We start from the raw sequence: 23,847 nt of genomic DNA on the forward strand, positions 1-23,847 counted from the left end.
AATAATAACATTATTTTGGGTAATTCAATTCCCGAAAAATACGTTCTGATGGGGATCTTCCATTACATGCTAATTTTAAGAACAGGGCAACTCAAAAGGCAAAGTTTGTTATGGGTGTTACATGAACACAAAAGAAATGAAGAGGCAGGTAGAGAAGAAGTGATCACTATTTCAGAGGAGTTCTTGATCCTTGTCTACCTGAAAGTATTTCTGCAAGGCAACACGTTACAATGAAGCCCAAGGTGCTGTTTCCAAGAGCCTTTCCATATACTGATGTGTAGGAGCGGTCACATTACGTTCTCACGAAGAATGAAGCAAGAGAGCATTTTACATATTTTAAATAGTTTTCAGGTTACACTTTTATTTACAAGTTTTGAGAAAATGTACAATTTCTTACATGGGTTACTTGTACAAATTTATACTTTTCATATATTCATACCGATAATGTGCACAAGAATTGACACTGCAACACCAGACAATACATATAAATAAGTATCATCGCGCACTGCAACTGAAGGTATTGCATCCAAAAGAACAAATCAAACCCAAAGAAAATCATTATGAATCTTGGAATGCTTGGAAAACTAAACATGCAGAAGCTTCACACAGGACATTCATAAAACTAGGAAGAGGAAAAAATGTGCACAGATTGTGTCCACTCCACAGCCTAGACTCATTCTCGGACTTGTGTTACTGCAATTCTTAAACTTCAACCACTATAACGAATTTATGGTAAAACTACTAATGTACAGGATTAACTGCACATAGGCATTGTAAACCTTTCTTTAAAAAAAAAAAAAAACCTGTTGTGCATGATTGCATCCAGCTCACTGTTGACCTGAAATCGCACTAAACCTGGAGACTGGTTTACTTTTTTGCCTAATAAAAAGGTTTCAGCTTCTTCCCTAAATTAAATGTATGGTATTTTGAACCATACATACAGTACCAACACATCGTGGCCATGAGTACAGAGCTGAAGCAGCAATAACTCAAAACAGACATTAACACATGAAACAAACAGTTGTCTGTAAAGAAATAAAAGGAGATCGGATAGACTTGTAAGGACAGGAACACAAAAACAAGAAGTGCATTCTTGAGGAATGCAAAGTACATTGGTGACTAAAATCAATCAGAGAACTATTTGGGGCAGATCGATGCTTTTGTAATGTCAGTTAAAATGGGCATGTATATATTAACGTATTTCTATACATACACAACCCTTTCATAAAGCTACATGTATAAGCACCACTGTGTATAACACAATTAAAATTAAAAGCTTATAATGTAAATTACTGAAAAGCAAAATACTGCCCCAAAACAAAAGATGGACAACAGAAAACAGATATAGCATCAAGTAATTATTTTGCAAGTAACCCAGGTAAAGTACATTCGACTTCATGTGGATGCTTTCTGATGTCCGAGGAAAAGAAGCTTCAGCGGGGAAATGGTGACAGCACAACAGCCATTTTGTTCAGCAAAGTAAACGCAATGATGCAAGGAGAAGAGGATTATGACTCAAACACTTCATATATATTTTCCTCTTGACAGAGTGTTCATGTTCATATCCATCATCCTGGGTCAACAATCACGCCAACTCTGTTCTACTATCGCAGAAACTCGTTTCTCATATTCCCTCTTGTTTTCCTGGTATAGCTGGGCTGCTTGGCTATTTGCTGGACTGTTGGGATTTGGCTCATCCAGTAATGACTATTTTGGGGAAAATAACAAACTGCTATTAATATTCAGAATAAAATCTAAAATAGTTACTACACCAGTAAAAATATACAAAAGGTAAATGGGTGCATGCACAGAATACCACAATTGTTCAAAGACAAAGTATGAATGGTTTTTAGTTTAATCCTACTGACACAGCAACACAAGGTACTGAGCCAGAATAGGAAAAGCGTCTAGCCTCATGAGAGCCTGAAACACACAAATGTGTCGTAAGCATATTATTAATTTATATGTCCCTTGGTGGCCTCATTAATATAAAATACAAGCATGGCTTAACAGAACACGTTGCACAAGGAGGAGCTAATGGGTAACACAATGAAACCCATAATTACGCACTGCCCCTCAGCCGCCAATCCCTGCTGTGAAAATATGGCAAGACCCTCGTTAGTTCCTGCAATCAAAACAGCACTTTGTGTAATCTAACTGAGGGTCGCTTACATGTAGCATGACGAACACTTAAATATCGCATCCAATTTCTAAAGCACCATGTCCTCACAAGATGGCCAGGGGTCGTCTGATTGAGATATGAGAACAACTTCAGTAAACGTTTTAGGACGCAGTCTTCAGGACAACCAACACTTGCAAGAAGAAAGACCATAAAACACTGAGAATGTTTCCTTTTCCCTCTGCTCCGTCACCTCCAACTCACTTCTGCCCCCATATTAAAAATTATACACTGGAGATGTAGACAACTGTCGGAGTAGAATCAAAAAGGAAGGCTTCAAGATTACATTGCTCGCAAGAGAGGTTCCCGAATTTCTTTTAAAGTATTGCATCTTTGGGATCTATAAAGAAAAATCCTAGCGTTGGCTTAGATGTAGGGATAGTTTATTTTTGTTAGTGACACCGATTTAACCACACTCACATCACATTTTAGGTACTACAGGGCAGATACAGTGACTGAAAAAGTGTTTTGTGGAAAACTTATATAAAGAGCAAATGAGCGGCATTTAATATCCTGGCTGAGACGGCAATACAATAAAGCAGCTGTTTATTCACGTTTAGCCAACCGCAAACCCTCCTTCGACAGGGTTTCCCGTGCTAGAGTTTGGGCTAAACTGGCATATTGGGGCCTTCTAGAAAAATTGCTAAACACAATCATGGTTCTGCACATCGTACTGGACACCTTGGTCCATGTTAAAATCAGCAATGTCAGTAGTCAACTCTAAGATCTCAACTAAAAACAGCCTGAAGAAGGGGTGAATCTTAGTCACGTGCCTACTCAATATATACTTAGCCGCCCTCGATCGTTATCTGGAACACATTGAGTAACTGGTCACCTACAATACGCTGACGTAGTTATCATAAGTCAGGCACCTGTTGGGCTACAAAGGTTAATAAATACATTGGTCTAATACATTGAGCAGCAAGATCTTGAGCTTAACTTAAGCAACAAAAAACAAAAACAAAAAAAAGTGGTCCGCCTGGTCAACTACAAGTAAAAGTCCCCTTGCTTGTTTGTAAAAGAAAAAAGTATAATAGCCGTCACTTCTTAGAAGTACTTCTGAATATTTATTGAATGCCAGCTGACTTTCAAACAACACTTTGCCATGATATGGGCGAAAGCCCACATTACGTTTTGCATTTAACCAGCTGCAAATGAAGATTAGCTGCCCATCATACCAGCAACTGCTTGCAGTTATGGCCGCACAGCTATTACCGTTGGTAGCATATGGGCTGGAAATTATCCACAGAAAAGAAGCAGCCCTGCTAAATTTTCTACAATCAATGATTTATAAATCCATCTTTTATTTGCCCAGGTCAACCTTTCAAGCTCAAGTACTGCTTGAATTTGGTGTAATGAATAAAGCAGCAAAGAATGAATGCTTTTACAAAGCTATGTTGGTCTGTCTGTGCATTCAGAAAGAGGCTCCCTGGATAATTGGACAAGAAATAGAGTCTCAGATGAGTAAAAAAATAAAAAAATTATTGGGGAGCACTAACGGTCGTCGGCAATAGACGCGCTAGGTATCCGACTAACACTTCGAACAATGCCCTGTCACAAATGCAAGACCAGAACATGTTCGCAATGAAACATCACACCTGGACTGTTATTACATCATACCAACTTTAAAACCTCAGGCATATCTGACAACTAATTTTTCACTTACATTATAGTGTCAGTTCATGTTTCGCTTTAGGCAATTTGAAACAAAAGACCGCCTACCATCATGGAAGACTCGGCCAACAAACTCACGCTGTCACGTATGTGGGTACAAACAGATAACAATCCACATTTTTTGCACATGCACCGACCTCTTGGCTAGGGATCGTTCCTTTTGAAACTGTACACTCTACAATTACACATGCGCATCCCTGAAGCCAAGCCATAATCTCTTGGCTAAGTGGAGTCTTAACACCACTGGTGTACCAGGAAACTAAATTATTTTGCCTGGTGAATAAAAAGCTCAGAAATACTCCACGTAAGATGCGTGACAGATGTTAGACCTGATAGCCTTTGGGTGGTCACCCCCAACTTTTTTCCTGCCTCCCTCCACTTTTTGACACTGTTTTTGCCGTTTTAGGACTCAGCGCACTTTACCACTGCTAACCAGTGCTAAAGTGCATATGCTCTATCCCTTAAAACATGGTGACATTGGCTGCTACCCAATTGACATATTTAATTTACTTGTGAGTCCCTAGTAAAGTGCACTGCATGTGCCCAGGGTCTATAAATTACATGCTACTAGTTGGCCTGCAGCACTGATTGTGCCACCCACATAAGTAGCCCCTTAACCATGTCTCAGGCCTGCCAATACAAGGTCTGTGTGTGCAGTTTCACTGCCACTTAGACTCAGCATTTAAAAGTACTTGCCAAGCCTTAAACTACCCTTTTTCTAAGTATAGTTCACCCCTAAGGTAGGCCCTAGGTAACCCACAGGGCAGGGTGCTGTGTAGATACAAGGCAGGACATATACCTATGTGTTTTATATGTCCTGGTAATGTAAAACTCCTAATTTCGTTTTCCACAGCTGTGAGGCCTGCTTTGTTCACGTGCTAACATTAGGGCTACCCTCATAATGTTTGAGTGGTAGATTCTGGAGTAGACAGGTCATTTAGTATGGCAAGAATGGTAATACAAAATCCTGCTGACCAGTGAGGTTGAATTTTATATTACTATTTTAGAAATGCCACTTTTAGAAAGTGAGCATTTCTCTGCAATTAAAATCCTTCTGTGCCTTATGGCCAGTCTCCAATCCCCACCTGGGCTAGTTGACAGCTCCCTTGTGCATTTCACCCAGACAACCACAAATACAGGATTCTCAGTCACACCTGCTCACATCTGCATACTGAACGGACCTTCCTGGGTTGGAAGGGTGGAGGGCCTGCCACTTACATTTTAAAGGACAGTGGCCTGCCCTCCCACAATGGACTGCCAAACCCCCTACTGGAACCCTGGCAGACAGGGTTGTACTGAAAGGGGACCTTGTGCACTTCAAAACCACTCTTTAAAGTCTGCCCCACTTCAAAGTCTCTTTTGGGTATATAAACTGAGTCCCTGACCCTACCAAATCAGGCACTTCTTGGGACACAGACACACTGCACCAGAACCTGCCAAGAGAAGCTGCCTGGCTGGCCAAAGGACTCACCTGGACTGCTTTGCTGTAAAGGACTGCTGCCTTGCTGTCCTCTAGCTCAGCTTGGATTGAGCTTGCCTCCTGTTCTTGAAGTCTCAGGGCCAAAAAGACTTCTTCTCTGCAAGGAAACTCCTTGTGCAGCGAAAACTGACGCACAGCCTGCCGGAATCGTTGCACAGCCTGTCCAGCTGTGAGAAAATCACTTCATTGCCGAACCGGAACAACACAGCCCGGCTCCCAGAGTGGAAATTGATGCAGTGCCAACGTTGCAACCAGAACTTCAACGCACAGCCCACCAGATCGAAGTATCGTCAGGCCGGAATGATGCACCAGACTCCCTGTGAGAGGAATGAACGCAGTGGCAGCCGTGCAGCAGAATTTCCGACGCATCACCCACCGGATTGACGTAACAGCTGTGACTTCGTCCTGCGCGCCCAGGATTTCCACGCATTGTCCCTGGGTGTCAAAAGACGGCGCATCGCAAAGAGAAATTAAGCATGCGCCCCAAAAATGAGCCTAAAGTCTTTGCTGCGTGGAAAAGAATTGACGCATCGTCTATGTGCGCCTGGGAAACCGACGCACACCTACCTTTTTTCACGCATCTCCTCCTTTATGGTCTTAGTGTGTGTAATTTTGACTGAAACCAGATACTTTGTGCTTGCAAGAGAAAATTATTGCTTTTAAGAACTAAAGACTCTGCTTATCATTACAAAAGTGATATTACAGTTTGTGATTATCAAATCTTGATCGTTTTGACCTTAATTTAATCAGATAAATATCCTATATTTTTCTAAACCTGTGTGGTGTCTTTTTGTGGTTTTCTCACTGTGTTATTGCATGATTAATTGCACAAATACTTTACACATTGCCTTCTAGGTTAAGCCTGACTGCTCAGTGCCAAGCTACCAGAGGTTGGGCACAGGATCATTTGGATTGTGTGTGACTTACCCTAACTGGGATCCCTATTTGGACAAGGATGTATACCTCTGCCAACTAGAGACCCCATTTCTAACAACAGATAATCTATTGTGCACAATACACTCACACTTTTGTTCCCCCTTATGGTGGGTGTTTTATTGTGATAAATGGCAAAATCAGTTGTCCGATAATGTTAAAGCATGATCTCTTTTTAATGTTATTTTGTATTGTAATTATTTTAATCATCAAAAATGGACTACTACAAATGAATTGTAACAGTTACATGTGCACTATTCCGCACGTCTTAAGGCACTGCAGTTGTAATACACACACAAAACAATAGGTTTCTGGGACAAGTTTTCTACCTTGGTAGTTAGGTGATCTTTTTAAGAAATTCTCACTTCTGGTTATGAGTTTCACTTACTTCTGAAGACTGAAATCTTTTAGTTCCACAGTTGAATAAAAAAGGTGGATGTCTGAGAAGACGTCTATTGGTGACTCTTCACTCACACAAAAGCTAAGAAATCAATATTTTGCACACCAAATTAGAGTGGCACTGGGTTCTCTGTACATTTGTGTGCTAAATACAAGTACCTGAAAGTCAAAGCAATCTTCTATCTTTAACTGATATAAATTTCTTCTCGCCTCCAAGATGTGGTCTCTGTAATGAAGACCAATAATTAATTTGATTCCTGTATTTTACACAGCCTGGAGACCTGTACATGGTCCTTGGTCATCCTTAAATGAAGAACATTTGAGAAATCTAAGTGCGGCCCCCCACTACCTCCAGATGCGCTGATGAAGGAGAAGATGCCACACACTAGACTTTTGTACCACGTGGAAGAACGTGTTTTGGAAAAAGAGGTCACTTATGCCTTTACTGTGTTGATCAAGTAATATGCCTAAAATTTTAACCTTTTTCGTTCAACACTGTGTAGAGATCAACATTAATACTTCTTCAGTGAAAAAATATAGACTATCCGATAGCACATCAACACCAAGCCTGCTTCACTCTTAAGGCCACCCTTTCCATAGATTCATTGTAAATGACAAAGGTCATTCTTCAAAGCCGTGTCTCTCACAGATATTGCTGTCATGCTCAAGTCCCTCAAAGGCTTCTTATGAATATGATGTCAACCTTGTCCTTCATCAAACCCTTCTCTGGGGATGCGCTCTCTCCCCTATCATCTATAATGAATGCCTCGCTCAACAAAAGGAATATTCTAGAAGCTCTCAAGATAGGCCAGATCCTCCCCCTCCTAAAGAAACAGACATTAGACCCAGAAGAGCTCGCAGTCTATGCGCCCATTGCTAATTTACAATTCATCGGCAAGCTGAAAAAGGAGTCTATGTTCAACTCTTAAGTCATATTAATACTAATATTCTCCTACACAACTACCAGTCTGATTTTAGATCATGCTGCACCACGGAAACCACCATCTCAAACACCACAGAGTATGCCCTCTTGACCACAGATGAAGATGACTTCTGCCACCTGATATTGCCAAACCTACCTCTTAGCTGCCTTCAACAGTTGACCATTCAATCTTCAAACACACCCTGGATTCTTGAATGTCCTTCACTTGTTCTCACACCTTTCCAATGAACACCAGTTAATTCAGAAGTGCAGCTCCAGGTCCCAAAAGATCCCTAACACCTGCAGATGCCCCTAGGATTCAATAGTGTCTGTCATCTTCAACATCTATATGGAGCTGCTTGGTGCTCTGCTTTTAGCTTTCAGAATCATGATTCACCAATACGCCATTGATACTTGAAAGTCTCCTCGGCTTCAGACATCCAACACATCAAAAACACCGCTTGTACATCATCCAGACCAGATGTCCAGTATCTATCTGAAGCTCAACCCACCCAAAACAGAATTCCTGTTATTTGCCAAGACCTACTAACAAGAAACTATACCAACATGGGTCAATGACATTAACTTTGGCAGGTTTGAACCCAAACTTTAACTGAATGCTAAGTGATTTGGAGTCCTCCTGGACACCAGTTTCACAGTCAAGGAACACAGAAAGGGTCTCAAGAGTAGAGCGGTTAGTGGGTATACAGGTTTATCAAACACCAGGATGTTCTCTCCTGTAGTGGGTATCTTATTATGAAGAAAGTTGTATATATTATTGCAGTTTTTTAAGGGAATGTAGGAAGCAGATAGTGTTTGTCTTTAGTACAGTTTAAGAAGGTTTGTTCTAGAGTTAGAGTCTTTCTGTATTTTTCTTCCAATAACAGCCTTAGCTCTTCCTAAGGCATTCTTGTAAATGTGTTAATAACTTTAGTTAGCTTTATCTATGGTGTTCCATTATGTCTCAAGCTGGCATACCTTCTGCATTATTTATTTTTAAAGCACTCCTGTATACCATGTGGCTGAACGTGTTTATGAACTTTTTTTCTTGGGGTAATTGTATCCAGGAAAGACTGACAAGTGCCCTTAAAGAGTACCAGCTGGCATCCCACTGGAAGCTTGTGTGATAAACTGTTCAAACGTTCACTCAGAGGTTCTAAGGTGAGGGCAGGGATACCTTCTCACACCTCAGTAGACAATAGTTTTGTCACGGTCAGTGCTTTTGAACACCTCATATAGAAGGGATGGCCAACAAGGTATTACCATGACTAGACAGGCAAAGGGCACGATTTCCTGGGGATGTAGGTTGTTTTCATATAAAAGATTTAAACAGGTCTGGATTTTTTGGGCAAATTATGGATAAAAAACATCTACATGGAATGCAGGCATACTGACAGAGTCCACAGAGTTAGCTAAATATTCTCTCAGACTATACCGCATTTTACACACATGTAGTGGAATTAAACCATATCCATTAAACTCTTGGTACGTGGGAAAAATTCCCTTTGTCACATTTTGGACTCAATATCATATACCATTTCTTTACGTTTACTAATGGGTCACTACAGCAAATAATCTACTTGCTTATGCCCTTACAATAAAACACGGGAACAGACATTACTTCACTTAATTTGTTTGTAAATTTGAACTAAATTGTATTTCATTACGTTGATTAAAAAATAATATTTTACGTGCTGTAGACCAGCACTCTGTTTTCTAAAATTTAGTCTGGACTGGATGTACGTCCTGATGTTTGGACATATATATATACACTTCTCGGTTACTTTAACACTGTATGTATTTTTTATCGTGCCTTTTATGTCTCATAATCAAGGAAAGTCTAAGATATGTTGCTCAAATCTTGTTTAACAGGAGAATTACCATGTAAATACATTGTTAATTTATATTTTCTAGAAATTCATAAACATAACTCAGGTAGGCTAAAAAAGGAACCCTGATAGAATATCTCCCGACTGAGTATAAAATTAAATGACATTTCAGCTTATTCCACTATGTACAGTAAAGGCCCCGAACAGTAATAACAGGCGCATATTTAGTTAGAAATTAAAAAAGTCCTACAGGTAAGCCATCGTTCTAGCACATGTAACCTTGGAGCTTGCAGCCTCCATTTCTGTAGAAGCGTGTGGTGTCCCCAAACAAGTGAGTGCAGATCAAAATGCATTTCAGCACAGCACAAGAAGAAATCAAACTGAAGCCTGGTTACCACAGACCCAGGACCTGCCCGCCACATTAACTCACTAATTTCATCACCAAAGGCCCCTTTCCTTATTTATGGCCATGAACATCCAGAATGCAATGCAAGCTGTGTGAAGGGCTTAAGGTGAAGAACTATGAGGCCAAGAGTGACTTAAATGTGTACAATTAACCAACTCGTCTATTAGATTCCTCACCTTTTGTATACTTTATGAGACAACACTTAAGAATATTAAATAACGTTGAATGAAAATTCTTGGTAAAATAGTTAACATATTAATCAATTATTTGAAGGTATGAAGACTTGTTGTCTGCCATATGACCTTGCACTGCTGACTCAGTAACTCCATACAATCAACTGGATCCTGCAAAGGTCGGGATGCCCTCACGGGTAACCAGAAGCGTTCTACAAATCTATTGACTGACTGATACAATGCTGCCATTTTAGTTACATTCTTAGCACATAAATGCAGCTATTATTAGCTCCTTCTGATAACATGGGAGGGTTACATGTGAATGTACACAATAATGCTGGAGGACAGCATTCTCATTACATTTTCTCCAGCACTGCATATTTTATATATTCATGCACTGTTAAAACATAACTTAGCTGAAAATGTTTTTTTGCCAACAGGACTCTGCATTCTGGGGCTTGTATATTGTTGGTTTAAAATTCATGAAGTGTCACTGAGTAAAACTTCAGTGCCAGCGAAATATTTCTCATGACATAGGGCCACTTGGCAAATAAGAGTAAAAGGAAAAACGAATTTACAAATTTGTCTTAAGCATATTCTTAGGATCACTTTAGCATCAGCTTTGGATTCACTTTCAAGAACAGTACTGGCAACAAAATATGTTCTGATTGGAGTGTTGCTGCTTTTCCCAAATCAACCAATGGAGTGTGTTCTCAAAATACTCCTGTGGTGGCCTTTCCTTTTTGAGGAGTGTGATGTAACCAGGTAATTGCTTAGCAGACTATTCAGATGCAGTTGCCTAACCACATAGCTACAGCAATTATATTTTTACTGCATACTATGTTTTGGGTTTTCAAATTATGAACTATGACTGTTCTTTCCATACAGTAGATCAAGATTCTTTTGGTGTTTGGGGTGGCAGAAAACCCTTCCAACTTACTGGATTTTTGAAAACCGGTAAGTCCGAGATGAGTAGTGATGGTGAACTCTTTGCTACAAAACTTGATGTAGGGTTCGGCAACCTAGAAAAAAATAAGTTACTTACCTGAAACTGTAGTTCTCCAGTATTGGTATCTTTCATAGATTCATATGCTTGAATTATTCCCCAATCAAAGTGGGAGTCCCCAGGTATTACAGAAAGCAGTAAAGAAAAAACTATATTGAAGTTAATGCGCAAGACATTCACTTTAACAGCTTATTAGTGTTACAAGAAATGACCCAAAGTCCAGCCAATCCAGCAAAAGCACCCTTTAGAACATTCACCACAGAGGCTCCAGTCTCTCAGATGTTTAAGCACAAGTGAGACATATAATAGAAGACATATGAGGAGGAGGGTGGGTCACATGTGAATCTATGAAAGATACCAATACAGGTAAGTACTTCTTTTCTTCTCCAGTATTGGATCTTTCATGGATTCACATGCTTGATTCAGAATAGTTAGCAGTGAACATCACAGTCAACATATAATGGTAAGAACATAGTGCAAGGTAGGAAGATAGTGGCTCACCCAATTGGAACAAATGCCGTAGAACTGCCTGTCCCACTGCTGCATCAGTTTTCTATGTGGAATCAAGGCAGTAATGTTAAGTAAAGGTGCGCGTGCTAGACAAGTTTCCTGCTCGGTATATCTTCTGGTAAAACTGTACTGCTGAAGAAATCCATATTGATATAGTCTGTTTAAAGACCGGAATCCCCTTTCTGATGTCTTCAAAGTTACAAATAGTTGATCTGCTTTACGGATGTGAACAGTTCTGTGTAGGTAAAATCTTAAACATTGTTTGACATCTAACGTATGCAATGCTCTTTCCGTCTCTCCTGAGGTTTGAACTGGAAAAACGTCTGATTGATCGTGAAGGCTTGGATGGCGCTCACTTGCTTGGCTAAAGTAAGCACCAACAGAAGCTCTGTCTATCAAGAAATGTACTTTAATTCCCTCCTGGTGAATGGTCTCAAACGGATGTCTCATTAGTTGTGACAGCACTATATTTAGGTGCCAAGGAGGAGGAAGTTTCATGGGGGAAACATTCTAAAGAGTCCTTTAATGAACTATCTGATCATTCTTGAAGACCATAGAGATGGAGAATTATGGATTGTCAACATCTAGAAATTGCTGCTAGATCTACTTTTATCGAAAAGTGAGAAAGGCCAGATTTCGCTAGGTGAAGGAGATACGAAGGTATGTGTTCTGGTGACAACATAAAACGACGGATCGTGGAAGTCATACCAGAGACAAAATCTCTTCCACTTACGTCTGTATGTCTTGCTTGTGGTCTGTGCCTTGGGGCATTTGCAAGTATGTCTCTACATTCTGAAGAAATATATAATTCGACAGTTGATGGACCTGCCCTTGGTTCATCGTCAGCAGCGTTGGCACTTGAGGCAGCTGGGCGTGCGATTGTTTCAAAAGGAGGATGAGCACCATGAACCAAAATTGCCTGAGCCATCTGGGAACAATGACGACTCGGCAAGGCTCTTTATTTTTCACAGAAACCTTGGCATCAATGGAATTGGGGAAAAGCGTAAGTATAGGTCCCTGACCATCGTATAAAAAACGCATTACCCCACAATCCTTTCTGTGGTTGCCAACTGCGGAAGAACTGGCATTTCCAGTTCTCGCTTATCACAGACGGGTCCAAGTATGGTTTGCCCCACTGATGGAACAGCTGGTCTAGAGATCGCTGGTCGAGCGCAAATTTGTGGCAGTTGGTGCTGGTCCTGCTCAACTAATCTGTGAGGATATTGGATATACCTGGTACATGCTCTGCTCTGAGTGTTATCTGATGTTGAGGGGCCCAGTGCCATATCTCCTGCACTTGAAGAGAGCGCGCTGAGGAGGGTGTTCCCCCCCCCTTGCTTGTTTAGGTAGTGCATACTTGTGGTGTTGGCTTTGCGGATGAGCACCAATGATCCTGTGATCTTGGACACAAAGGACTTGAGCGCTAAGGTGATGGACTTCAGTTCCAGGAGGTTTATATGGAACGTAGCTTGTTGAGCATTCCTTTTTCCCTTGGCTGTGAGGTCTTGGCGGTGTGGGCACAAGACTTCTAGGGTTGCGTCTGTTGTAATGACACTCTGGAATCTGTGCCAAAAAGAGAGGCCTTCGGAGAGGCTGGTTTTGCGCGACCACCATAAATTGCTTGCCTCATTGCTGGTGCAACCTGAATGGTGTTGTCAAATGAGCCGCTGGTCTGCAACCACTGCTTGTCTGGGTCTTTTTGCAGTGGTCTCAAGTGGACACGGCAGTTTGGTATGAGGGGAATGCACGAGTAGAGTATCCCCAGAAAAGATTTGTAGAGTCGGACGGAAACTTTTTTTGTAGTTAACCTCAGTGCATGTCTTTGAATTTTTTCTTGCCTCTCCACAGAAGAAAATGCCTTTGTTTGCAGTGTATCCAGCACTGCTCCTAAAAAGGTGATGTTTTTCCTAGGTGTTAGATATGACTTTTGGTCGTTGACTCTAAGACTTAAGGTACGGAATAGCAATAGACATGTTGTGTCTCGTGTTGCTTGCTTGGATGTGCATGCCTTTATCAGCCAATCGAAAAATAAGGGAATACTTATATTCCCTTTTTTCTGAGCTAGGCCGACACTGGAGATAATACCTCAGTGAAGATTTATGGTGTTGACCGTAGACCAAATGGCATCACTTTGAATTGGTAATGGGTGCCGGCTACCCAGACACACAAGAATTTCCTGTGTTTAGGGGTGGATTGGAACATGGCAGTAGGCGTCCTGGAGATCCAAGGCCGTCATATGATCCCCTTTGGTTGAGAAGATGCAGCAAATCCAGAAAAGTCACCATGTAAAATGATTGCTTCTTGAGAAATTTGTTGAGTTGTCGAAGATCTAAGATGGGGCACCAGTCTCCTGTCTATCAGAACAAGAAAGAAGCAAGAATAGAAACAGATTCCCCTCCGAGTCTTCAGAACCATTTCTATTGCTCCTTTGCGCATCATGGCTAAAATCTGCAATAGAAGCACTTATCAGGTGGGAAGGTGGTGGACCTTTTGGTGGCACATTGGTGGAGTTGTCTGAAACTCTATGGTATGTACCCGGACAATGATATCGAGCAACCTACTGTCAGATGTTACCTGGGATCACGAATGTATTTAGCTGGAAATTCTGCCCCAAATTTGAGTTGACAAGATCCACAGAGGGATGGGGGTGTTTGCTTCTGTTCCCGAGTGGGATGATTATCAGACACAGTGTCCCTGATCTCCCCCTCTTCTCGGTCATCATCATCATCAGTGGAAAATACGTGGTCCACTAGAGGTTTGCATAATGTAGCAGCCAATGGAGGCAACGGTGCAGGGAGTGCTGTAAACAGAAGTAAAGGACACTCACTAGGAAAGCATGTTTGAGGAGGTGGTCTCTCCTGAGGTGTCTGTGGTACTGGGGTGGCAGATCCAGATTGTGGGATCTGTTGCGATAGTCCTTCAGAATATGTTGCAAGTTGGTTACTAATAATGCTGGCATCTGTATTGCAGGTTCCTGCTGATGTTCATAATAGGAAGTGAATTGTTCCTTATACCCATATTGTTTTGGTGTATAATGCTCCCTATAGTATCACTAGTCCTTTTCATTTTCCTCTTGATATTTGACATATAGCTCTGAAGGGTTATGAGGTACTCTGAATAGGCCTCCATCATTGGCTACCCCTCCTCATCCTCACAGTCATCCAATAGATTATCAGGTGCCGTAGGCAACACTTTACTGGGTGAGGTGCAAAATGGCAATGTCTCCTGGAAGAACTTGCGATTTATTGTATTAAGAGATAATGGAATAAAGGACGGGTTTTGTTTTTGGTAACTGCTCCCTCGTTGACGGAAGGGGTCATCGACAGTGTCACAAACTGTTCTCCCATCGTCGAATGGTCTCTTGTCGCCTGTCTTGTCGACAGTCCTTCCGTCATTGATGGGGTTGCTGACGACTGTGTTGTTGCAGACACTGCTGCTGTTGATGGTGCTGCCGTTGATGGTCGGGGTCACCAATGGTAACTTCAGTGTCGACTGAACGAGTGATGCTGTCGGGCCCTTCCTAGATGCCTTAATCAACATTTTCTTCGGGGATAGCGAAGACATTGCTGTGGTCAACGGTGATGGTGCCGTCAATGGTAACTTTGGCCTTGCACAAATTCTGACAGATGTATTTGATGATTACTGCGATGAGATTATCATGGGTGAGACTGCTGTAGTGAACATTGATGTCGCTGTAGTGGCAGTGACAGCAGAGACTGCCGTCAAATAGGAGCCCGTCTACTGTGTCGTTGACGAGAAAGTAAATTTTGCAGCCTGAGGTGAAAATACTGACTTTGTAGATGACGGCAAGAATCTAGCAGGTTTTATTTTTAAGCCTGGGCTGTTTTGGTGGAAGGAATGAGCCGTTTCTGAGGTAACTTGTCCCTTTTTTGAAGTAGTTAGGTGTTTTAGGTGTTCCTCTGCCCTGGAATGTAAAAGATGGGCTTTGTTTTTTTAACGGTCTTTAGAGATTTTGGGGACAATCTCTCAATGAAGCTTTCTCTCTTCTTTGAAGCATTAGCCTTTGAGGAAGTATCACTATCCTCATCAGATAGAGGGCATTCCTTGATTTTACGCTTCTGGAGCCATAAAAGAAGTCTAGACTCTGTCTCAAAGTCTTTTGAGAAAAAGTATGGCAAATCTTACAGTATTTCACCTGGTGGTCTGGGTGAAGGCAGTAGATGCATTTCTTATGTGGGTCCTCTCACATTTTCCCACAGGTGCCACAGGGTTGAAATAATCCTTTCATGGCTAGAGCCAACATGATGGTTTAATCAGAAGAAAGACCAATCAAGAAAACAAACACTGTTTTGAAGAAAAAAATCCTCTCAAATAGAGCAGAGATCAGGAAAACGGAGTAGAGCTCATGGGGATTCCCATCACATGAAGCACGGTAGAAAATCTGAGAGACTGGAGCCTCTGTGGTGAAGGTCCTAAAGAACGAGTTACTTACCTTCGGTAACGACTTTTCTGGTGGATACATTAGCTACCTGTGGATTCCTCACCTCATGAATACTCCCATGGCGCCAGCATTCTACGGAAATCTTCTTACTAGTCTCTGCACGTCGACGAGGACGTCACTGTCTCGCACGCGACGCCGTCTGACGTCATACAGGCAATAAGAGGTCCTCGACGACGTGCGGACGTCAGTACCAATCATTTTTTACGTGCATGAGAACAACCAGGCAATGCAATGAAAGAACAAAGCAACATCCATTATAATGTAAAAATACACCACATTGTATGAATAACTGTAAATCTTTTTATGTACATATATATATATATATATATATATAAAACTCTCTCTTTTAAAATATATACACACACCAAGTATATACATAAAGATATATAGACATATACCTACATATATATAAATATATTATATATATACATCTATTGCACCCTCAAAGACCAAGAGGAGCACACTCAAGGATTACTTGGCAAGACCATAAAGGCAACGGGGAGGCGGGTGGGACCGTGAGGAATCCACAGGTAGCTAATGTATCCACCAGAAAAGTCGTTACCGAAGGTAAGTAACTCGTTCTTCTGATGGATACAACTACCTGTGGATTCCTCACCTCATGAATAGAGTCCCAAAGCAGTACCACGCCCGGCGGTGGGTGCCTAAATGGTCAAACCAAGAAATCCTGCAGCACTGACCGTGCAAAATGGCCGTCCCTTCTAACCTCAGAATCTAAACAGTAATGTTTTGCAAAAGTGTGAAGGGACGACCAAGTTGCGGCCTTGCAGATGTCGACCACAGGAACACCTCTGGCTAAGGCCGAAGTGGCCGACTTAGCTCTGGTGGAATGAGCTCTAATGCCCTCAGGAGGATCCTTCTTTGCCAAAGAGTAACATATTTTAATGCAAAGAACAACCCACCTGGATAGTGTTCTCTTGTGGACTGCCTTTCCTCTCCTCTTGCCCACGTATCCAATAAACAGCTGATCCTCCAGCCTGAAATCCTTTGTTCTATCGATAAAGAAGCTCAACGCTCTCTTTGGGTCCAGACGGTGCAGTCTTTCTTCCTCTTTGGAAGGATGAGGCGGAGGATAGAACGTGGACAAAGTAATTGCCTGAGCCAAATGGAAGGGTGAAACAACCTTCGGGAGGAAAGCAGCCTTGGTCCTCAACACCACCTTATCCCCATAAAAAGTTGTATAAGGGGGTTTTACTGATAAGGCCTGCAACTCACTCACTCTCCTTGCTGATGTTATAGCTATCAGGAAGACTGTTTTTAAAACCAAATACCTCAAGGGGCAAGAATGCATAGGTTCAAAAGGGGACCCCATAAGGAAAGTCAGGACTAAGGACAAATCCCATTGCGGCATAACGAATGGCTTTGGAGGATATTGATTTAGAAGACCTTTCAAGAATCTGATAACAATAGGGGATTTAAATAAAGATGGTTGGTCTGGAAGACATATGAAGGCTGACAAGGCCGATAAATAACCTTTAATGGTAGCCACTGCACAGCCTTTCTGCGCCAGAGATAGAGCAAAAGACAAAACGTCCGATAGATGAGCATGTAAAGGATCAATCTGCCTCTCTCCACACCACGCAACAAATTTAGACCACCTATTAGCGTAGATAGATTTAGTGGAGTGTCGCCTGGCCGCTAATATAACATCCACTACCTCAGGCGGGAGAGAGAAGGAACTCAGGTTGCCCCGTTCAATCTCCAGGCATGTAGGTGCAGACTCTGGAGGTTGGGGTGTAGAACCTGCCCCTGCGACTGTGAGAGGAGGTCTGCCCTGAAAGGGAGACGGAGCGGCGGGCACGTTGAGAGTTGGAGAAGGTCGGAGTACCACACCCTCCTTGGCCAATCCGGAGCTATTAAGATTACTAGAGCCCGGTCTTGGCGAATCTTCCTCAATACTCGAGGAATCAAGGGTATGGGAGGAAACGCGTAAAGCAACTGGCCGCACCAGGTCATTTGAAACGCGTCCCCCAACGCTTCCTGCATCGGATACTGAAGGCTGCAGAACAACGGACAATGCGCGTTCTCTCGAGTGGCGAACAGATCTACCCGAGGAAACCCCCACTTGTGGAAGATTAAACGGACTTGATCTGGATGGAGACGCCACTCGTGGTCTGCCGAGAAGTGGCGACTGAGACTGTCCGCACGCACGTTCAAGACTCCGGCCAGATGGTTTGCTATCAAGCAAATCCGATGGTCCTTTGCCCAGGACCATAGTCGAAGAGCTTCTCTGCAGAGAAGGTACGACCCCACTCCTCCCTGCTTGTTTATGTACCACATCGTGGTAGTATTGTCCGTTAGGACCTGTACCGACTGACCACGAAGGGAAGGGAGGAAGGCCTTGAGAGCCAGACGTACAGCCCGTAACTCTAACAGATTGATGTGAAAAATCTGTTCCTCTGGAGACCAAAGACCTTTGATCTCCAGATCCCCCAGATGAGCTCCCCACCCTAGAGTGGAAGCATCCGTTATGACTGTGGCCACTGGTGGCGACTGCTGGAACGGCTTTCCTTGTGAAAGATTGTTGCCTGCAATCCACCACTTCAAATCCACAGCAGCATCTCTGGAGATCTTGACAGTACCCTCTAGATCCCCTCTGTGTTGAGACCACTGCCTTCGGAGGCACCACTGAAGAGCCCTCATGTGCCAGCGAGCATGCATGACCAACAGAATGCAGGAGGCAAAAAGACCGAGCAGACGAAGGACCTTGAGGACTGGAACTACCGCTCCATTTCGAAACATTGGAACCAAATCCTGAATATCTTGAATCCGCTGAGGCGGAGGAAAGGCCAGACCCAATGTTGTATCCAGTACTGCCCCTATGAACAGGAGGCGCTGAGAGGGCTCCAGGTGAGATTTGGGCTCGTTCACCGAAAAGCCCAGGTCGAACAACAACTGGGTTGTTGACTGCAGATGACGCAACACAAGCTCCGGGGACTTGGCTTTGATCAACCAATCGTCCAAGTAAGGGAATACTGCTATCCCCTTCCTTCTGAGCTCTGCCGCAACCACCGACATCACCTTCGTGAAGACTCGAGGTGCTGAAGTAAGACCAAACGGAAGGACCGCAAACTGGTAGTGTTGCGATCCCACCACAAACCGGAGATACTTCCTGTGTGACTTGAGTATCGGGATATGAAAGTAAGCATCCTGCAAGTCGACAGACACCATCCAGTCTTCCATGTTCAACGCCAAAAGCACCTGTGCTAGGGTCAGCATCTTGAACTTTTCCTGCTTGAGGAACCAATTCAAGATCCTCAGGTCCAGAATTGGTCTCAAACGACCATCCTTCTTGGGAATCAGGAAATACCTTGAGTAAACTCCTTGACCCCTTTCCTGCTCCGGGACCAACTCCACCGCGCCCTTTAAAAGGAGGACTTCTACCTCCTGTTCTAGCAACAGGAGGTGTTCTTGTGAACAATACGAAGGGCGGGGCGGGATGAGGGGCGGAAACTCCCGAAAGGGAAGGGTGTAGCCTTTTCCCACAACACTGAGAACCCAAGTGTCCGACGTAACAGTCTCCCATTTGGTGAGAAAATGCTGTAATCTTCCCCCTACAGGAGAGGAGTGAGTGGGAAATGGTGGAAGCCTAAGGCTGCTTCCCCTGCTGCACCCCGCCAGAGGATGAGGAAGAGGCAGAGTGCTGCTGAGAGGCTCCCCTGGTGCGGACCCTACCCCTCCCCCTAAAAGATCTATAGGGGTGGGAAGAGGCAGGTTGCTGATATCTTCCCCGAAAGGAAGAGGAGGAAGAGCCACGCCCAAATCCACGAAACCTCCTGAAGAATCTGGAAGAGGCCGTGGAAGAAGGAGCTTGGAGTCCCAACGACTTAGCCGTGGCCCTGCTCTCCTTAAAACGTTCCAAGGCCGAATCAGCCTTAGCCCCAAACAGTTTGTCCCCATCAAACGGGAGATCCAACAATGTGGACTGTACATCTGCCGAAAAGCCCGAGTTACGGAGCCAGGCCTGTCTCCTTTCCACCACAGTTGTGCCCATTGCTCTGGCTACCGAGTCGGTGGTATCCAGTCCCGTCTGGATAATTTGGGTCGCAGCAGCCTGGGCATCAGAGACAAGATCCAAAAGACCCTGGGGAAGCTCTGTAAACGAAGAGGAGATGTCATCCATCAGAGCATGAATATACCTCCCCAGGATACAGGTCGCATTAGTGGCCTTTAACGCCAGACTGCAGGACGAAAAAATCTTCTTGGACTGCGCCTCTAGCTTTTTTGAGTCTCTGTCCCCAGGCACCGTCGGGAAAGAACCAGGCGCTGACTTGGACGAACAGGAGGCCTGCACTACCAAGCTCTCCGGCGTAGGGTGCCTAGATAGGAAACCAGGATCAGTTGGAGCCGTCCGATACCTCCTGGCCACGGCTCTGTGAACTGCTGGGGAAGATGCCGGCCTCTTCCACACCTCTAAAACCGGATCCAGCAGAGCGTCATTAAAAGGTAACAGAGGCTCCGCCGCGGCTGAGGCCGGATGCAACACCTCCGTCAAAAGGTTTTGTTTTGCCTCCACCACCGGCAAAGGCAGGTCCAAAAAACTAGCTGCCTTCCGTACCACTGTATGAAAGGAAGCAGCTTCCTCAGTATATTCCCCCGGGGACGAAAGGTCCCACTCAGGGGAAGTGTCCAGCCCACTGGCCGACTCCAGTCCACGCAGCCCATCACCCGAGTCCTCTAGCTCTCCTTCCTCTAGGGCTCGTTGGTACTCCTGCTCTTCTAGTACCCGGAGAGCACGTCTCCTCGAATGAAGTCGTTGTTCAATACGCGGAGTCGACAATGCCTCCGCCGAAGTCGAAGATCGGCGCCGATCTTCAGAAGCCACCGACGCCGCGTCCGGCGCCACATGTAACTTCGGCGCCGACGAAAGAGCAGCTGAAGCAGATGGACCCACCGGAGTCACAGGCCGAAATCCCGACGTCGACGGGATGGAAATCCCCGGGGCCAATCCTTCAGAAGCCACCGGAGCGGCCACCGGCGCCGACACTGGCGCCGAGCCCACGTTCCCAAACGGGAGAAAGGGCATAAAGGGTGCCGGCCGAAGAGGCGCAGGATCACCCAAAGAAAAGGCCAAAGGCCCAGCCGGAGCACCCCCTGGAGCCATCTGTTGGAAGATGGCATACATCGCATTCAAGAATGCGGAACTATCGGCTCCAGGGGTGGGAAAAGCCGGATACTGGGGTGCCTGTCTCGGAGGCGACCCCGACTCCGGCCTCGGCGTCTGCGCCGGAGAAAACACTTGAGGCTCCAATACCTCAATCACCGACGCCTGTCCAGGCGAAGTTGGTGACGCCGGAGAGGGCAACGGCGTCGAAGGATGCGGCGTCACCGTGGGGCTGACCTCCCATGTCTTTCGGCGCCGATCCGGAGACCTGGAACGAGCCTCCCTTGAATGACGCCGAGATTCTCTACGGCGCCGGGAGTCTCGATGACGCCGATGTTTTGGAGAAGACTTCTTGTGATGCTTCTCCTTTGACTTGGCCATAAACAGCTTCGCCTCACGTTCTTTAAGGGCCTTCGGATTCATGTGCTGACATGAATCACAAGTCGAGACGTCGTGGTCGGAGCTCAAACACCAAAGGCAATCGGAATGAGGATCCGTCACCGACATCTTGCCTCCACACTCACGACAAGGCTTAAATCCAGACTTTCTCTGCGACATTATTTCCACGGAGAAAGAGTACGCAGCAAGATATACACTGTAACCGCAAGAGTAACAGTTGCTCCCTCGAAGATAACCGTTTCGAATGCACGGAAAAAAGGGAACTGACGTCCGCACGTCGTCGAGGACCTCTTATTGCCTGTATGACGTCAGACGGCGTCGCGTGCGAGACAGTGACGTCCTCGTCGACGTGCAGAGACTAGTAAGAAGATTTCCGTAGAATGCTGGCGCCATGGGAGTATTCATGAGGTGAGGAATCCACAGGTAGTTGTATCCATCAGAAAGGTGCTGTTGCCCGATTGGCAGGACTTCGGATCATTTCTAATGACACTAATACGCTGTTAAAGTGAACGTGTTTTGCAATACCTTCAATGCAGTTTTTTCTTTACTGCTTTCTACGGTACTGTGAGACTCTCACTTCAACGACGGGGAATGATGCAAGCACCTGAATCTATGAAGGATCCAATACTGGAGAACAGGAAATTCCCACTGTCCTAGAGGAGTACTGTAGCCTTGAGGAAAACAAATGATGTTCAGACCTCAGTGGATTCTTTGGTAAATGGGTTTAAGTTTATCTTATCAACAGATAGAATCCATCCAGAAAGATAAGGTATGAATGGGAATTACATCAATGTTGAAAGTAAATACTCAAGGTTGTGAGAAGGAAAATGTTACCTACCCATAAGACATCTGTTCGTGGCACGTAGTGCTGTAGATTGACATGCTGTACATTATATGAAAAAGCCTTTAGAGTAAAGGGATTTGGTGACTCCTATTGCTGGTAATGCGCATGGGCATCAACTCCATTATTAAATTGTTTTCTGCCATGGGGTAACAGAGGATGGAGTGATGCGAAAAGCTATGTAGAGACTTATGCCCATGCAAATAGTAAGTTTAAAAAACAAAATAATTTGAAAGATTACTGCAAAGATCAAATGTGTCCTAGGAGGAAGGTGGGCACATGCAAATCTACAGCACTACATGCCACAAACAAATGTCTATTGGGTAAGTAATATTTTCCGTTCGAGACTTGTGGCTGTAGTTACACATGTTGTGCATAGACTGCAAAGCAGTCGTCCTTAAAGCGGTGGTCATCCTGTGAGTGTGGCAGTTTCTTGAAAAGTGTACAAAGTACTGCTTGGCCAACTGTGGCCTGTTCTCTAGCTAACACATTTACACCACAGTGTTTTGTGATGGTATGTGGTGTAGGCCAAGTAGCGGCTTTGCATATTTCAACTATTCAAATCTTTCCTAAGAAAGCCACAGATGCTACCTTCTTGCAAATGCATTGTGCTTTTTTTTGGGGGGGGGATTTTGTTCAATCTATATGAAAACACAAGTGCTCTTTTTGCATCTAGTGTATGAAGTGCGCTTTCTGCAACTGATGTGGGGGAAAAAACAAGTTATATTGGTTGATTGAGGTGGAACTGTGAAACCACCTTTGTTTTTTGGTACAAAGGACAACTTTGTGAACTTGAAAGAAAGGTTCCTCTAACATTAATGCCTGGATTTCGCTAACCCATCTTAAGGAAGTAATAGCGACTATAGCAAGCATTTGAAATGCAATAGGTCTCACATTTTCTTGAGATACAGCTACTGGCATAGTAAATTCATAACTGGACTTTTCTTGCCACATAAATTGGCGGACTGTCTTAATTTCGTCTTTTCCAGCCATATAATTCCAGTTCCCAGCATTTAACGAAAGCACTTCCATCTACCTTCTTCCTCTATCTTAAAACATATACAATTATCATATAAACCTTTATCAGAAATAAACTTTTAGCATAAGAGTGTAATACTCAAAACACCATATCAAAAAATATCATTTGGGATGGACTGGCGGGTGAAAGGAAAGAGGGAAGGAAAATGGAGAGGACAAGTGGCATAGTAACTGTCATGGGCTCTGGCGTAAGAAAGGAAAATGGTTGACTACAATTTCAGTAGGAAAATACAGCAGCAATTAGAGCTGAGTGAGGTCCATAGGTCTCTGGGCCCAAGTGCCACAGCACGTGCTGATCCATTGATAACTAGGCCTCAGGAGAGAAGGTGGATGGGGCAAAAAAGAAGCAAAAGGAACACAACAGAAAAAGAAGAAAGAGAAGGGGGCTTGCAAAGAAATAAAAGGGAAAGTAAGAACAAGAAAATGAAAACACAGCTAAGAAGAAGTAGAGCAAACGTGCGAGACAAAAGAAAA

The 23,847-nt window shown here is 43.9% G+C and overlaps 1 protein-coding gene across 1 annotated transcript in view; it reads right to left on the reverse strand.

The window, feature by feature from the left end:
• Positions 1 to 325: 325 nt before the first annotated feature.
• Positions 326 to 23,847, reverse strand: part of UBE2A (ubiquitin conjugating enzyme E2 A) — a 147,320-nt gene continuing 123,798 nt past the window's right edge. The window contains exon 6 of the mRNA XM_069212310.1: positions 326 to 1,707. Coding sequence (XP_069068411.1) covers positions 1,579 to 1,707 — 129 coding nt within the window. The 3' untranslated portion in view covers positions 326 to 1,578. The remainder of the gene's footprint in view (positions 1,708 to 23,847) is intronic.

Source organism: Pleurodeles waltl, chromosome 2_1 (assembly GCF_031143425.1).
Source record: "Pleurodeles waltl isolate 20211129_DDA chromosome 2_1, aPleWal1.hap1.20221129, whole genome shotgun sequence".
NCBI classification, from domain to species: domain Eukaryota; kingdom Metazoa; phylum Chordata; class Amphibia; order Caudata; family Salamandridae; genus Pleurodeles; species Pleurodeles waltl.